Source organism: Solenopsis invicta, chromosome 5 (assembly GCF_016802725.1).
Source record: "Solenopsis invicta isolate M01_SB chromosome 5, UNIL_Sinv_3.0, whole genome shotgun sequence".
In the NCBI taxonomy this organism is placed as follows: Eukaryota; Metazoa; Arthropoda; class Insecta; order Hymenoptera; family Formicidae; genus Solenopsis; species Solenopsis invicta.
The window spans coordinates 25,595,335-25,613,774 of NC_052668.1; the positions used below are offsets into that span (position 1 = coordinate 25,595,335).

Sequence of the window (18,440 nt, forward strand, 5' to 3'; positions counted from 1 at the left end):
CCTCGCACCGGCAAACCGCAGAACTATCGAACGGCGGTGTAGAACCATAACCTCTCAGGACTTCGGTGAAACGGAGTCGGAGTCGCCGCATCGATTTCTCCTTGATTTCGGCGATCAGAGGATAAGAATCTCTGCGAGGGAATAGCATGACCAGTGTCTCCCGCTGAGTATGCCGCACGTCGTGTCGCCGATCCGCATGGCGTATTAATTGCGTCGCACAATTGCACCGCGAGGACGACGACGACGCACGCAAAGAATGGCCTCCCCGAAGTGCGGAGTGCGATGAAACAGTTATTATGTTGCCTTCGGCCGGCCACTTCCAAAAGATAATTTGCCCGTTTTATGACGGCGGCTCGTGCGACCGGCCCTATTGTCACTTCAAGCACTCCAAGCAAGGTAGGAGCTCGCGATTGCCGTGGCCTTCCTCGACGACGCACGATCCCGGGTTCTTCCCGACGTAGCTTAATGTGCGAAAGAATCTCCTTGGTCGAGAAAATTTTAAGGAAAGCTCTGCACTTTATTATACTATGTTACTCTTATGCCTCTCGCATGCTGACAAATTGTAATCACTTGAGTAAAATCTTTGCTCTGTAATAGATTCTTTGTTTGCTTCCTTTGTCCATTGTATTAAAGGAGACAAAGAATCTTGGAAAAACCGAATCATGCAATATCTTTTTTGCTAAAGATTTAAGGACTAAAATTTAATTCTGCATTTCATAAGAATTTAATTCTTAATATTATACAGGGTGTTTATTAATGGTTGTACCCACTTTTTACCATAGGAGCACGATTTACCGACGGATATGTATTTCTAACATATTATAATATTAGAAATAACAAATGCGTGCTCCTATGGTAAAACATGGGGACAACCATTAATGAACACCCTGTATATTTGATTAATAATTTATTAATTGTTTTATACATGAGTATAAAGATTAAAGTCAATGTACAAGGTTGAGATGTTCAACCTTTTGGAGCTAATGCTGGGTTTATTGAGTTAAATTACAAATCTTGAATTATTAATTGTTATTAAAATATATTTAGTATTCATTCTGTCTTAAATAAGTTATGTCATTTTAAAATTAATTAGTAGTTTTTAATCAACATAAATGGTTTTTACAAACTCAGCATCAGCAACTGTGTTACAGATTTTGATGTCAGCTTCAAAGGATAGTTTAGAATAATTCGAGCATGCATTGATATTACATATGTAGAGTTAAGGATTTAAATATCTTGAGAAATTATTTACAAACTGGTTCATTAAATAACAGACAATTTTGTATGGATACAAAATAAATGACATATGTTTTTATGTAGAAGATGAGAGTGCAGCAGAAGTGGCTGGGGTGGTGGAGACCCAGACGACGGAACAAATGCAAGAGGACAAATGTACCAACGTGTCCTCAACCCCCGACATGTTGCAGCACCTAGTGACGGAAGCTGTGAAGAAGGTACTTGCAAATCAGGAAGTCGCCGATACAGAGAAGGTTTCGCAAAATATCGTCTCTCAAGTGGTGGAGGGGCTTAAGCCGACCTTGTCCTCTGGTTCTGCAGTTTCTATGCACACCATTACACCTAGTATAGGAAAGCATCTCATGATTCCTACGCCTATCACGAAACCGGTCGCTTGTGTCTACAATCCGACACCGATAGCGGAACTGAAAAAACGGCACATACCTGTAATTTCGTATATGCCGAACAGGGAGAGTAGAGTGGCTGTGAAACGTAAATTCTCGCCTGAAAGGGCTAAACCATGGCCGAACGTTGTTCAGGAATCGAGCAGTTCTCAAATTACAACAGAAATCATATATAAACCCACTGCGATAGTGAATACAACCGATCAGGATGCTGTACAGGGTTATGTGCCGACATGTAAGTCGGACACGTCCTCGTCGAATTCATATGACGACAGTAATTCGAACGATTATCAACTTAAATTTAAGGAAGAATATTATCCGAAATCTAAAAAGAAAAGGGAGGAATATGTTCCAAAAAATATCAAAGCACCATTAAAGACAGTTCAGCAATTAAACGACTCCACTTTGAATCAGTTTGATTCTGAGTTTGATATACTAGACGAGATCATTACTTCTAATCACATTACTCCTGTAGCATTGGAACAAGCGAAAGCGTCGGCCAGCGAGGATTCTCAAGATTATTCCTTTGATATCGAACCTAGGTTCTCAGATGACGAATCCATTGAGGACACATTTACGTATGATCCTAACGTGAGTGAAAAAAAATCCGAGCAAACGGAAGATGTGAACGAGAAGGAGAAGAAGAACTTGCAACATGAGGAAATTGATACTAAAGATAAACAGACGAGCAATAAAGATAATAAAATACATAGCAATCATCACCATGATGCTAAAACGGGTGATATCAAAAGTAATGATAGATCTAAGGAACACAAAACGAGTGACTCGAGAAAATTTTCAGAAAAAAGAGAGGACGCTGCAAGGCAGGATACTGATAAAGAGAAACATCAAAGTCGTGATAAAAATAAGGAAAAAGATAGTAGAGATCGTCATAGTTCCGAGAGGAGGGATAAAGAAAGATCTAGGCACAAATCGGATTCTAGAGATAAACACCGCTCTTCCTCTAGCAAAGACAAAGATAGGAGGAGAAGCAGTCGCGATAGTAAAGACTCTTCGCGTGGAAGCAGAGAACGCTCGGATTCGCAAAGACACAAACACACCTCTCCGAAGAAAGATCGAAACGATCGTCACAAATCCAGCCGGCAGGACAAGCACAAATCAAGTTCGAATTCGTCCAGTTCCAAATCGAGTAAACATACGTCAAACAGAAGCGACAGGAAGCATCGTTCGGAATCAAATCGAAGATCTAATAACTCCTCCAAAAAGTCTAGCAAGCATAAAGAGAGCAGCAGTGAAAGGAACTCATCTGACAGATCTGATGGTTCTATAGTCAGTATTCATTCTTTTAATAATGATGAGATTTTAGAACTGTCAGATTCTGATCATGATGTACAAGAAGAATGCCTAAGAATTTTTCAGGTAAATAATTTTTACGTATCCAAAGATAATTGTAAATAATTTTTATGAGGAAATTGAATATGTAATTTATGTTTATAATTATGATGTTTAATATAATTATAACATTTTAATTATAATTATATATACATGTGTTAGTTTGCAATTAAAATTTATTATTGTTGCCACTATTTGTGTAATTTTATTCTTGTATAGTTTTTAATTAAAATTTAATTAAATTATTTAAATTAATTTTAATTAAAATCTGAATTTCAATTAAAGATAATTAAAATTTTTCTGATTTATCTGATACAAAATAAGAGTTTATTAATAAAAGTAATAATTTTTAATACTTCTTTAACATACAGTTAGTTCATATTGTATTTAAATTATTTTTCAGGAATATCAAGCTTCAGACTATCCGCAATTAGTATCAGTAAAAAAATCTTTGAAAGAAGCAACTGAAAATGTAGAAGAAGCAGATGTTGGTAAGAAAAGAATTGCGCATCCTTCGGCGGCCACAACTGTTACAAGACAGTTAGGTCCTAGTCAGCCACCAAAAAAGCTTATAACACCGCAACAAAAAATGTACGAGCGATGGCGTTTGATGCGAGAAGTAGCAGCTCAAAAAGCCGCAGAAAAGGCAGCAGAGAAGGCGTCAGCTGAAACGAAGCTTCAAATTGCATCTATGTCAGCAGATCAGTCTTCGACTACTATCACGCAACATGCATCAGTTCACAAAGAATATGTCGAGTCTACCTCATCGATAAATAATAGTGATGTGCTACCGAACACAAATGGTAAATTGAATACAATTAAAATTATGTTATTAAGATAATTAAGATGATATTATGTCATTCATGTTTTTTTGAATATCTTAAATTACTTAAAGTGAGATTTTGTGATTTGCAATTTGTCAGTGCTCGTATAGTGCTCTATAATTGAAATATGGGTTTCCAAATTATTTGATCTCGTAATTCTTTCATTTACAATCTTCAACTCTTCAATCAAATTTGTTTAAAATTGAGACATACGTGGGATGAAGATTAAGATTGAATTTAAGATTGAATTAAGATACCAGTACAAATAATTCGCAGTGATTTGACTGATCGATGCTATTTAATTTTACCGAAAAAATGTTTTGTCTAACAGATTTAGAAAAGCGTAAGATCACAGAATGCTTTAATTATACCGAGTACTTTAATATGCGTCTTAGGTTCTATGCACAATGGAGGAATGTGAAATATTAAGAATAAGAATTAAAGTTTTAGAATCAATTTCCTAAATAAATACTCTAGATATGAGTAAAACACAATGTATATTAATAAAATATAAAATATAAATATGTTAATACGAAACATAACATAATTTATTATCTAATATCCATTGTGCGTTACATTCAATATTTATTGAGAAACTTCTAAAATTTTAACTTTTATTTCTAATATCTAATATTCCTCTATTATACACAGGATCTTAAGCGATTGGATATTAGTTAAAAAAAATTTTTTTTTTTTAAGTTAAAAAATTGTTTTAAGTATATAAGAAAATAAACATTTTGTATTTTTTATTTTTTTTAATAGTAGATGGTATGAAATTTTTATAGTTCATTTTTCTTAAATATAGTAAATAATATTGTGCCTGCGCTACACAAGTCTGATTATCATCGCATGTGGATTAATAAGCTTACACTAAGGATGATCCAAACTAGAGGATCGAAACGTCTGTAATAATAATTGTTTGTTGTCATTTACATTAATTTTCACACGAACATCTTATGTTGGCTCTTACGGCACTTTTTCATAGTTTGATTTACTTTTTCAGATCCTTTCTTATTTTATTTATAGTAAATAATATTTGATAAATAAAGTTTTAGATAGGTGTGACATGTATACTGGAATAAATCACTTGATGTTAATTTAACAGATGTTAATTTATATTACAGGTCGCATTCGAATTGCTCATGTCCCATACGCAAAATCCCTTGCATTGGAAAAGAAAAAGGTAATAACAGCGAGGAAGAGTGGAGACGTTAAAGGGGTAGATAACAAAACAATAGCGCAAACTACAAAGGGTGGTACACGCGTCGCTCACGTACCGCAGGTGGTAAGTTCTAATTACAAAAGTTCTAATTACAAACCTTGTTAAATGTACGACGGCGCAACTTAGTTCTATCGTCCTGTCAAGCTTAGGTATTATTATATATTCAATAAAATTCTATTTACACCAGGTACCTCAACTCGTGCGCCCCGAACCGCTGCAAGTCGCCACTCAGAAGTTTCCCTTAAACGTTCGTCAGTATTACATTAATTTAATGCAGGATATATGCGTGCAAATTTATACGAACGGCGACGACGCGGCGCAACGAGCCGTTAAAGAAGAGCTCGCGTGTCACGAAAGATGCAAAGCGCTCGCGGTATATAAGAGTTCATGCATGTTAGCAGCTCATAGGTTAAGAAAGGAGATAGATCAAAACAAATCAAATGAAAGGTCTGCTAGCTCGAGCTACGGTATGGTGTCTCACGAGGCTGTTCTTGCTGGCAAATCGAAAGGTTCTTGGAGCGTAGTTAAAACTAAAAGAAATGTGACAGATTTTAAAGGACCAGCGTTGTACAACATGCTCAAGAAATGGATCATGACAGAACAACAGCTTAGAGATAATGGATTTCCACGTAAACACCCAGATAATACGAAGGTAAAATAGACGGTATAGACGGTAAAATATATAAATAAGGAAGTGTACATTTATTGATTATTAGAAATAAAATAAACAATAAAAAATATAAAATTGCAGAGACTTCTTTGATCAAAATGATGCAATATTTTATTTATCTAACAAAAATGCATTTTGTACTTTGTAGGGACGAGCGAAGGTGTATGTAACAAATTCACGGAACCAAAACGTTTTGTCAAAAGTGCCTAATGAAAGAATATGCAGTCGATGTGGCCAAGCGTATATGATAGACAAACAGGGCTTTGCTGTGCAGCAACAAAATTGTATATATCATTGGGGCAGGAAGTTTACGGTGAGAGGCGAGGGCAAGTACAGTTGTTGCCAGCAGTATGGTTCTGCCACTGGTTGCTGTGATGCGAAGACACACGTGTGGGATTACACGGATTACGAGAATCTTCGTGGTTACGTTAAAACTTTATCGAAAGGTATTGTTGAATTTCTTAAGCTTGAACTTCTACTCAAATGCATCATATTAATTTCTTTTTTTATGTACAAAGATGTTCCTGTTGAAGAACAAGGTGTTTATGCACTTGACTGTGAAATGTGTTATACTACACAAGGCTTAGAATTAACCCGAGTGACGATTATTGATGAAGATTGTAAAGTGATGTACGAAACGTTAGTTAAACCGCATAATCCAATAATTGATTATAATACGAGGTAAATAATGATCTAAAACTGATTAGATATGTATTAGATGTATATGTGCATGTTATTTAGAATATAAATTGAAATATTGATTTACATATAGTAATTTTCTATATTACGTGTGCGTGATAGGTTTTCTGGGATCACAGAAGACGACATGAAGGATGTGACGACGACTATTTTAGATGTACAAGCTACGCTGCTTACGATGTTCTCAGATAAAACGATCTTGGTCGGTCATAGTCTCGAAAGTGATTTTAAAGCTTTAAAGTTGCTCCATGATACTGTTGTGGATACCAGCGTTATGTTTCCACACAGGAATGGATATCCACACAAAAGAGCATTGAAAAATCTCTGTTCTGAATATCTCAGAAAGCTCATACAAAATGATGGTGAGTTTAATTTTTTTTTATAAAAAGGACAGAAGATTATATATATATATAAACTAAATTGAATAATAATTTGTGTTCCAGTTGGTGGCCATGACAGTAAAGAAGATGCTGTTGCTTGTATGGACTTAATTCATTGGAAAGTGAAGGAAGAAGCAAAATTACAGTAAACAACTTGTACTCACAGTTTGATAAAAACAAACACATTGCGATTGTTATATGTTTAGTAACAATGACATATTTTTTGCTTTCGTAATACTACTGACAAGATATTGTTAAAGACGACTGAGCTCTAAGGAAATTGAGTAGTTTTGTGATCGAGTGAATCCACTCTAAATAAGAGTATAAATCTCTATTATACTTTATCCGATATAAATTTTAACAATTAGTATATTTATGAACAATGTTTATTATTTTTTAATGGAAATATTCATATTTATAATATAATAATAATAATATTTGTGCAAAACTATTTTTTCGTGATTATAATTAGTTTTTCTTTTTCGTTAATTTTTTTAGAATTTATCGCGTCATTGATGTATGCACATATATACGAAATATGTTTAAATAAGTTATGAAGTAATAAAATCGTGAACATTATTAATATATCACAAACTAATTGTTCAAATTTTGATAATTATCAAACTTTCTATTGGTCGGTCTTTAATTATGTTTTGTCGGTAGGGAAGCACTGGCCAGTAATGTTGCGCATACTTTACTGTCTACATACTGAGCATATTTTGTATACTGTATTATATCTTGTGTATAAATATGTAATATACACTTATTATCCTCGACATAGGACTTTTTTTCAGATTAAATTTGAAATCATCTAGCTAATAAGATCATATCGCAACATTAATTCTCATCATATTTATCAAAACGTAAAATATAATAATAGAGGGAGCTAGAGGAGAATTTCATGACACAGGCATCGCGACAATTTAATTAATATTTTTGTACTTCCTGTTATTACTTATTTATATTTTGTAGCAGTAAAAAAACGAAATACATTGCTTGCTATTTATTTACTGATCTAATCTTATAGCGTAGATTTTCTCAAGGATCAAATTAAACAGTTTATATTGTACGTTTATATATAAGTCACTTAATTAATAGATAAATATATTTATTTTTTATACTGTAATTGAGTTTGTAATGAGTTTATGCATTATAGAAATATGCACTTATCCCCTGAATAATTGGAATATATAAGTAAAAATTATACACCTTTCATGTATAATTAAATGTTGTGTATAATAATGCGTGCATGTTTGCGTTTATAATGCAGTTATCATGCATATATCTACGCATTTTGATTACATATATTTTAAATAATAATAAAATTTTTTAAAGACAATTAGATAAGTTTAAAATGATAAGCAAAGCTTAGAGTATATTACGTCTACTGAAATCCTTAAAAAATTCGAAAAATTACATTGAGAAGAGATTGCAGAAAATGATCAATTTCATTTAAAATGTGAGCTGAAAAGAGCTCTTCTGCTGAATTTGTTGCATCATTCTTTCTTCTTATTTTTTTCTCTAACAGGAAAAAAAGAGAAAAAAAGGGCAAACAGTACAATGTATTTAATTAGAAAGAACAAATTTATGACAAGCGTAGAGCGTCGAGAGTACGTGTTTCCTGATAGGTCCATTTAATCAACTTAAGAAGATGCTTGCATCGATAAGAATAATTGCAACTATATTAGTACTTGTTTCTATTGGTTTAACGTTGTTTGCTGCTTTACACGTAAGTACTTACCTATTACTTGCTGTTATTTAATACATCTTTCAAAATATTTATAATTTTTACTTTTAGCTGCACAAGCCTAGCTTAGCTCTTCTATTTATAAATTTTTCAGTTGCTAGCTATGACATGGTATTCCTTATTATACTATATATATATATATATATTTATATTTATATTTATATATATATATATATATATATATATATATATATATATATATATATATATATACCATATGCTCGTGACGCTGTCAAAAAGACTATGGAAGCTTGTATTACATGAAAACAGCAATTGTTTATTTCAGGAAATTTTTTCTCATTCTCACAAAATTTCTTATACTTATATATTATTTAATTCTTTTGATTTGTTAATGCTCGAGTTGTTTTGTAACACTTAATATTGATTATATATGTCTATAAAAGAAATATTAATACATTCTAAAAATATAAATAAATTGTAATATATTCGTACAAAAAAAATAAAATAGTGTTGTATATAACAAGTAATATATAATACTTTTATGTAATATAATAGAGATTATACACGATAGTTCTTACTATAGAAATAAGTTGTCCATATAATACAAAATTAGGGTGGTCCAAAAAAACTGACTATTTTTTTTTCTTCATGTGCTTCACCGGAAATCAAAAGTATATGTTGCAAAAGTAAATTTTGTTTTTTGTTCAGATTTAAAAAAAAAATGGTTTAGAGGTCGTAATCATTTAAACACGAAAATCGACGTAACATGATATTTTAATTTTTTTAAATCACATGGAGGAATATTCTGTGGAATTGATCATTGAGATATTGTTGCCAGGAATCTAATATATAAGCTTGAATTTTTGTAGCCAAAAATACTGACAGTAAGTCATTTATTTAATTATTTAAAAATTTTTACAAAAATGAACATTTAAAGGCTTAAAAAATCTATTTGGACTAATCGCAATCGAAAATCATTTGTGGTATCGCCGCGGTTTTCTTGTTTAATGGAGAATATATTATGGTATACAGAAACTTTAACATTTATTGATAGATAGCACACCAGTCATAAAATGCTTAAAAAATGCGATTTTTCTTAAGCCTGGCCCTCATACCAACACCAGATTTAATTTTCTTGACAAATTTTTCTTAAAGAAAAATGTTTTTACATAAAATATACTTTTATAAAAAATATATTGTATAATAGTTTTTATAAAAAATATTTCTATAACAATTTTTAAAAATATTTTTATAAAATATTTTTATAAAATATATTTTTTAACGATCGTCCGTTTATGAATACAGATGAACCTGAGACCACGAACCACCTTCTTTTACTTTACTTTTCAAACTAAAGCTAAGACATTTGTATCTATCGCGCGTCTACACAATTGGCCAAACACACCACCGATTATATCCGAATCGTTTCGACACAAGTATGACGTAAGCTTGGACAAAATATGGAAAAGTGGTAGGAATGCGCAGTGGTCTGACACGATATGAGCACACCCTTATCTTTATACCGTGATCGCAATTCGTTTAATAGGTAAGCGAAGCTTTTAATATTTACTAGTAGACTAATCATCGCGTAGTATAGATTCGATACTCGTGTATCGATAATTCGCGTATCTCGTAACTGGTCGGTTGCAGAGCGTGTGTATCATGGATAATGCCATGAGGATATTATTGGATATATTGTTAGTAACGCGCGCGGATATCTATCTACAATATCTATCTATCTACAATACGCCTATTCTAATCGAAATTAAAAACGAGATATGCGCGAGCGCGGCATCGATCTTGATGCGTAAAATTATTAGCGCGGGAAACGATTCAAAGCCGGCATCAAATGATTCAAAGACGTGCATTTCGTGTTTGATTGCAGAAAGCGGCGGACGCGGGACGCGGGATCAGCGGAATGATGGAACAGAACCGAAGCGAGTGGCGTCGCGACTTGTTTAACAGGTAAGTGAAACGAATATTGCGAAATAAATCGATGCGCATGCATTGGCGATTCATAAAAACGCGTATATGTGTCATAGTAATTAATCTATCAAAAGTGTATTGCGCGAATAATTAATTGACATTGCGGCGATCGTATTATCGAAATAATGCACACGCGAATATTTATCTTTTAATATTTTTTAATGTTAATCTTTTACGCTTCTAAGATGTGACATACGAAGTAGTAATATCAACGTCATAAGAGACAACGTATATTATTTGTCACAAGATACGCGGATGATGCGTTAATGTAAAGTTGAGAGCGCGTTGCGTAGCGTCGGTCTGAAATGGACTGTGCGGGGGACGAAGCCGTTTGCGCCACCTTGAGTCCATTCCTGTTTCATTTACAGAACGCGGCGGATCGGGCGGCGGGCGGACCGAGCGGACCGAGCGGACCGAGCGGACCAGGCGGACCAGGCAAACCAGGCGGACCGGGCGGACGCGGCGGATCAGGAGATGCATGCAGCACGAATCGGAACAGAAGCGAGCGGCGCGGCGGCGTCGCGACTCGCTTAATAGGTAAACGAAATCAATCTCGCTCTCGCATCAATCTCTATTGCGAGTTTAATCATCACATCAATAAAAATTCTGTACTCATACCGGTGATACGTACAAACGCGTATTTCGCGATAGTTACTTGGTTGAAAGTATGTATCGCGCTACCTTTTAAATTGACAACGACGATACATGTACATATATGATCGGATTGCAAGTAAGGCGCGCGAATGTCGAGCTTATAGTATTAATACGCTTCTAACGCATAATACGAAATCATAATTGTCATAAACGACAACTTATATTTGTTGCTTGAGACGCGGACCAGTGCATAGATGTGAAGTTGAGAACGGGATGTGTAGAGTTACTACGTCACAAACGTGGCGTCGCTATGAAGTTGTCCCGCGCGGGAAATAAAACCGCTTTGTTATTTTCAGTACTGGCAATGTATATCGGAACGCAGCCTTAATTGCATTTACTTTTTATTTGCAGAACGCGGCGTACGCAGAAAGGATCAACTCTGGAACGAATGGCGTTATGATTCATTTAATTAAGCAAACGATTTGTCTAACAATAAGTAAGCAAAGTTTACATTAACCATGCATTAATTTTAAACAACACCTAATTATTGCATAAAACATAATTTCGATACTTATTTGCAATTCTTGTATTTTAGTAATTTATTTTCATTAAAACTTTATACTTGTGTTACATATATGTCAAAATTATAAATAAAAAACGATATTTGCATGTAAAAGTAATTTTCCCATATATTTATTTTCAATATCATTTTTATTTGAATATTTTTTATATTTGAATACTTTTTTGTGTTACAGATCGTATAGTATCGTATGTACTATAATTCCATTATTGCACATCGTGAGAATATAATCTAAAGAGATTTGGCAACTTGAAAATAAATCAGACTGAAAGAAGGTATCGGGTCTCATTGTCAGTGGAGCAACTTTGCGGTAAGCATTATTGCTTACCTACGTAAAATTAATTGTTCGCTTCCAATTCTTTAGTCATTTTGTTTCACATTTTTTAAAATAATAATTACAAGAAAAAATATTTTTATATAAAATTTTATAAATTTATTTTTAAGATATTCTTTTTGAAAATATATAATTATAATATTTTAATGTAAAAGCAATTAAAAACTTCTATGCGTGTAGAAATCTTTTAAATTGAAAGTTGATTAGTTTGAGAACTACTTTAATGAGGATCTTACATTTATATGTTACAGATTCATCGTAGCGACTTGTCTGATAATTTTACTGTTGCGCATCGATCGGTGAGTGATAAAACAATTTGTAAATGAGATAACAAAATTGAAATATAGCAAGTCATTTTACTTTTTAATAATAAAAAAAATGCTGTAATACAATGTTTAAAAAAAATTGTCTCAAAAAATTATAAGATTAAATAATTATGTTCAGACATAATACTAATTCCACGAATTAAAATTATGGATGCAACGTATAATAAAAATACGGAATTATTTCTATGTTGACGTATTATTATCATTTTAATTTATAAATTTATTATCACGTCGCGACATAATTTTAATTCGACAAATTTTTACTGTGCCTTAACATAATTTTTATTCACTTTTATTATGCCGCGACATAATAATTCGATGAATTAAAATTATATCAAGGCATACTAATAATTTCAAAAATTAAATTTATATCGCAACATAATAATAATTTTATAAATTAAAATCGACATAAAAATAATTTCGTATTTCTATTATATTGCAGCAATTATTTCAATTCATGGAATTATTATTGTGTCCAGACATAATAAGAATTTACAATTTTTATTGTGTTCATAAGAATAATTCTGTCAATACATAACTTTAATTAAATGAATTAAAATTATGTCATAACATAATAACAATTTCATTTATTAAAATTGTTACGTTTGAGAGTTTACGCTAGACGTAACAAAATTATGTCGTAACATAATAATAATTTTAATTGAATAAAGTAAAACTATTTAACGACATAAATTAAAATTATTTTATAAATAATAAATGCTTCAGGACATAATACTAAATCCAAATTTTTATTGTGTTTCATAAATAATAATAATTTAATAAATAAAAATTATGTGAATACCAAAATGATTAATGACAAATTGAAAAAAATATAAAGCTTTATTATACAATACAGTATAAGTATTTTGAAGAAACGTAATATTAAAACTTTGTTTGCCAATTTCATCCGGAACTCATGTTAGTGAATACATAAATTGTTCACAAAGGATTTATGCTGTACAATATATAAATTCTACCCAGACAGGTTATTCATATTTCTAGAATAGTATCCAAACATGAACGTACAACCAGTATTAAATTTTTATAAGATTATAATGGACTTAAATAGAAAGACAAAGATATTTGTTTATACTTTAATAAAAAAAGCGATAAATTGTATTAATTTGATACAGACATAAATAAAAATCTAATATTTAGAAATAATTCCATAATCAAAATGAACAAAATAAAAGCAAGAATTCTGCTTCTGAATTTACCAGAAATATTCAATTATACAAGCTTTGTTAATATAATTACATTACTTTTTCAGTGTAAGTAGAAATATAAAATTTTCTTGGAAGATTTTACAAACTTAAACAGACATAATTTGCTCAAATAAAAAATATTTTTTCTTTATGTAAGCAAATTATGTCTGTTTAAAAAATCTTCGAAATACATTTTGTATTCTCGTTTATATAGGGAATAATAAATAGCTGATTTGACTTTAATTTTTTTTCTGTGTGAGTGCGTTTTGATGAAACTAACAAAATTTTTACTTATTATAATAGAATTTCATATTTTATAATTAGTACGTTTAATAGACTTTATTATAATCTGGTAAATCCTATACTATTATATTTTTGATTTGACCTATTTTTAACAGACGTTTTAATTGGATTAATAAGATTCTTAAATAACGCAACAAGACTTCATTTTTTAGTATATTTACATTTCTATTTCATTTTTTTCGTGGTATAAGCACAATACTTTGCAACTTATCGAAAATAATTTTTGCGTTTGCATGGACAAATTGTACAATTACGGGGTACGATTCGATATCGGAGACCATTGCAATGTGCACTCTGACTTCTCGTTACGTTATCGGTTCAATGAAACATTGTCTCATTGCACTTAGCGTCTAACCGGCCGATCAGCTGGATTAACCACGATTTGTGAGCACGTCGCGGGTTGACAAAAGCACCCCAGAAAGTGCGTCTCCTTTAAGTGACTTGCTGCCTGCGACTATGGCTTGTAAGATACAAGTGTCGTATGATTCGTGGTTAAAAAAGCTTAGTCAACGTTAGACGTGCGTAAAACGTGATACAAAAGACAGAACGCATTTGCTACGAGCTCACTATCGATCCCGTATTCTTCGCGTCCGAATTGCTAATTCGTTATTTTGTTAATCGCGTAATTAGCAATGTCTCTTGCAGGTTCCTCGAGAAGATACTTGCAGCGCTACAGAATGATTTTTTCAATGCAGAAATTTTTTTTAACTACATGTGTAATTTCTATTTTTATTTTAAGTTTTTTGTGATAAATGCACTAGACATTGTGATTTGTTCAAAAAATAATTTTTGCGTTTGATTGAACACATCTAAAATTATGAGGTACGATTCGGTATCGAAGATCATTGCAATGTGCACTCTGACTTTTCGTCACGTTGTCGGTTCAGTGAGATCAAGTTTCATTGGATTTAGCGTCTAACCGGCCGATCAGCTGGATTAATCATGATTTGTGAGCATGTCGCGGGTTGACAAAAGCACCCCAGAAAGTGTGTCTCCTTTAAGTGACTTGCTGCCGGCGACTATGGCTTGTAAAATACAAGTGTCGTGCGAATCGTAGTTAAGAAAGCTTAGTCGACGTTAGACGTGCGTTAAACGTGACGCAAAAGACAGAACTCATTTGCAAGCTCACTGCAGCTATTGATCCCGTATTCATCGTGTCCGAATTGCTAATTCGTTATTTCGTTAATCACGTAATAAGTAATGTCACTTACACATGCCACGAAGAAGGTACTTGTATAGAAAATGTTTGTAGATATAAAATAAATTTTTAAATGTGATCTGTATCATTAAAAAGAGGGTCTTGTTGCATTATTTAGAAATCTGGTTTATTCAACCAATACGTCTGTTCAAAAACGGACGAATTAAACATCTTGTAGAAATTACCAAATTATAGTTAAGTCTATTAAACGTTTAGATTATAATAATCAGAGTCCTATTATGATAACCAGAAATTCTGCTTCTGGTTTTACCAAAAACATTCAATCTTACAAGTTTTTTTTTATATAATCAGCTTATTTTTCTTAGTGTAAGTAAGAGTATAAAGTTTTCTTGGAAGAATTTATAATCTGAAACAGATTATAAATTTGTTTTTATGAAAAAAAGGTATTTTTTATGTAAGCAGATTATGTCTGTTTAAGATTATAATTTCTTTTATGAAGATTTTATATTTTTACTTATATGTGGAATAATAAATTGTTGAGTTGATACTACTTTTTTTGTCTTTGTGAGTATATGTTAATAAAATTAGTACAATTTCTGATTTTTATAAAAGAACTCGATATAATAGAACTTTAATCAGATCGTTTGATAGACTTTATAATCTGGTAATTCATACAATAATTCTCATTTGTCCATTTTTAAACAGATAAATTAAATTTAATAAAATGAATTTTATAGATTATTATTACAGAAACATCAATACTGATAGAAAAATGGAGAAAAGAGTTTTGGTAAAGAGATATTAAATAAATTTAAGAAACTTTTAATTAAATTTACTTGGAACTTTGAAATTCCATGAAGTATTAAAATTTTGGATATTTATTGTAAATTATATTTTGTGCATGATCAGTTTGTAAAACATATTATCGAATTTATGAATAAATTTGTTATGAAAATCACTTAATACCTATATTTGTTTTTTAATTGATCATATTTATCTTTTAGTTAATTTTACTGTTAATATTTATAATACTAATATTGAATCAAAATTGCTTTATAAACATTACGTATATTAAATCTGTTTATTGTGATTATTCGTCATCAATTTATTCCACTTTGGCTTTCATATAGAGTTGAGATCATGCTTTTGTTTTACATAAAATTTTACTTACTTTCTCATATATCATTGTATCATTATGTCATAATTATATGCCTAATATTGTGAATACATTTTATTTATTTATATTTTCAATGTTTCATGCTTATGAGCTAAAAATATGAATAAGATGTCCTGGTTACATTTCCAAATCTTATACAAGATCAAGTAGAGAGAGCTCAGGAGAGCAGACTCCCGTATTGACTAACGTGAAATCCTGAGGAATCAAGTAATTGTCTTTAAAAATTATGTTTAAACGTATTAATTATATTATTAAACATATTTTTTTGTAATTTTCTTTCTTTAGAATACACATTTCTTTGATAAATATATTAAAAGTTTTGTATTTTTTTAAATTTAATCGTAATTTGTCATTACTCAAATTATCTGGTTGATTTACAACTAGAATAGATTAACGCAAAGTATAACCAATCTGGAAGAGATTATATTATAATTATAATTATTTTGGTTTAATACAAATCAGTTTTCAAATACATACCCTAAATTAATTTTTTATTTGCTTCAGCGAACTTATTCTTTTCATATTTAAAGCTGACTCGTCGACGGTTTAAATGAAAATAAACGAACCGCAGCCGGTTCGTCGCGTCGCGCGTTTGTTTCGGAGTGCCGTTGAAAGTAATGGACTTAATTAGTCCACGTGCGCAATTTTAGTGTATTTAACGCGAGTGTTCCGCGAGTGCAACGAGATGAGGAGATTCAATAATCTGGATCTGAGAGGAGGAAGAGACCTGGGAGAGGTATCGGGCCTCAACGAAGCAACTTTGGGGTAAACATAACATCTTATTTAAAATTAATAGGTTTTCCCCTTTTATCCAATTTTATTTCAATAAAAAAAAAGAATACTTAAAAAAAGAAAATTTAAATAAAATTTTATACTCGTTGAATTTTGTAAAGGTATTTTTTGGATATAAATTATATATAAATTATTTCAGATATAAGTTATTAAATAAGTATTTAATAATTGAAAGTCGAGTTTTGAAAATTGGACGTGCGTGTAAGAATTAACTTTTCAAGTATTGATTTTGAGCGCAGTTTGAGCTGAAATATTCAGAAAAAGAAAATTACTTTTGGTCATGCTAATCAAATATTTAATTTGTGTTATTTCATTCAACATTTGGTAACTATAATTATCAAACTCTTTTCGGTTGATGCAGACAATTTATACGCATGTCAATAATTATTGATAAAGTTGGTGACTACTTTTCCGGCCGGTGATACTTATTAAAAAATAAAACTTCGATTTTTCAACTGTTAGTTAATTATCGATAGGACACCTAATTTACCAGAGAACACAAAATTTAAATTAAATCTCTTGTAACCTCTTGTCCAAGTATGCTTCTCTGATAATTTTGACAATTTTTCGAGGTTATTAAAAGTTGTGTAACCTGAATTTTGTATCAAATTTTATCTAATTGTTTTAAAAAGAGATAAATTTCAATGCAACGTTGACGAAACAATCAACGTAATCAATAGGTATTGAATATGAGCACTTGAACACTGTCATACGCTACGATTAATGTGCTGCAACATTGACGCGATCGTTTTTATAATAATTTAGAGTATTTAGACACTTGTTTATATGTGAATAATTTTGGTTGAATGATGCAAATAATGCGGAATGGCTATTGAAATTGACTGATTCTGTCTAACTACTGCGGATGCAAATGGCGCGAAACTAATATAACAGTAATGCATATAGAATTTGGTGCAAATATTATGATACGTTAATCGAAGCGTATATTAGCATTCAAAGTGTTTATATTTAATCATTAATCGTTTCGTTAAATTTCGTTATACATGTATTTTGTTGCTGATATTTGCTGAATTTTTAAAAAAGATGAGAATAATGCGAAATGTGCATTTGATCTTAATTTTAGTACCAAAATTAAGATTCCTAAATTTCAAAATAATTTTATTTTGTGTTGGTCTTTATTGGCAAACTGATTTTCATTGATTTCTTTAATGCTACTCAGAGATTAGTTTTCTCACATTTTTGTGTAAAACTTACTCTAATTGTTTTATTTTGCATATACGAAAGATTCCTCTATAACAATTTCTAAAATTGTGTTTTTTTTGGCTCAATGAAAACGTGAAAACATGAATTTTTCTGATCTTGTCAGCTATATTTAATTATAATATTTATATGTTACAGATTCATCGTAGCGACGTGTCTGATAACTCCACTGCTGCGCATCAATCGGTGAGTGATAAAAAAATTTATAAACAAGATAACGAAACTGAAATATAGCAAACCATTACGTATATAGATATTTTATTAAAT

General features: G+C 31.3%; 2 protein-coding genes and 1 long non-coding RNA gene across 3 annotated transcripts in view; all 3 read left to right on the forward strand.

Annotated features, from left to right (window-relative positions):
• The first annotated feature begins 27 nt into the window (after positions 1-27).
• On the forward strand, positions 28-7,794 carry LOC105195280 (RNA exonuclease 1 homolog). The gene is made up of 9 exons (XM_011160651.3): positions 28-396; positions 1,321-3,020; positions 3,397-3,796; positions 4,942-5,102; positions 5,227-5,691; positions 5,858-6,155; positions 6,228-6,390; positions 6,511-6,770; positions 6,852-7,794. The coding sequence occupies exons 1-9, from the start codon at positions 297-299 to the stop codon at positions 6,935-6,937; spliced, it is 3,633 nt and encodes a 1,210-aa protein (XP_011158953.1). The 5' UTR covers positions 28-296; the 3' UTR covers positions 6,938-7,794.
• Positions 7,795-10,906: 3,112 nt separating this feature from the next.
• LOC120357966 lies at positions 10,907-12,337 on the forward strand. Its single transcript, XR_005574953.1, has 4 exons — positions 10,907-11,019; positions 11,488-11,572; positions 11,832-11,966; positions 12,242-12,337. It is a non-coding gene; the product is annotated as an uncharacterized LOC120357966 (long non-coding RNA).
• A 4,558-nt stretch (positions 12,338-16,895) lies between these two features.
• LOC105195374 overlaps positions 16,896-18,440 on the forward strand; it is a 70,268-nt gene continuing 68,723 nt past the window's right edge. The window contains exons 1-2 of the mRNA XM_039448962.1: positions 16,896-16,925; positions 18,312-18,359. The gene's annotated coding sequence lies outside the window, so the exon portion shown is untranslated. The remainder of the gene's footprint in view (positions 16,926-18,311; positions 18,360-18,440) is intronic.

Excerpts from the sequence above, each read along its gene's own strand:
- LOC105195280 (XM_011160651.3), top strand. The coding sequence starts at position 297 with ATGTTGCCTTCGGCCGGCCACTTCCAAAAGATAATTTGCCCGTTTTAT. Across the intron at positions 5,103-5,226 it reads TCGCTCACGTACCGCAGGTG|GTACCTCAACTCGTGCGCCC; the intron begins GTAAGTTCTAAT and ends TATTTACACCAG. Across the intron at positions 6,391-6,510 it reads ATAATTGATTATAATACGAG|GTTTTCTGGGATCACAGAAG; the intron begins GTAAATAATGAT and ends TGTGCGTGATAG.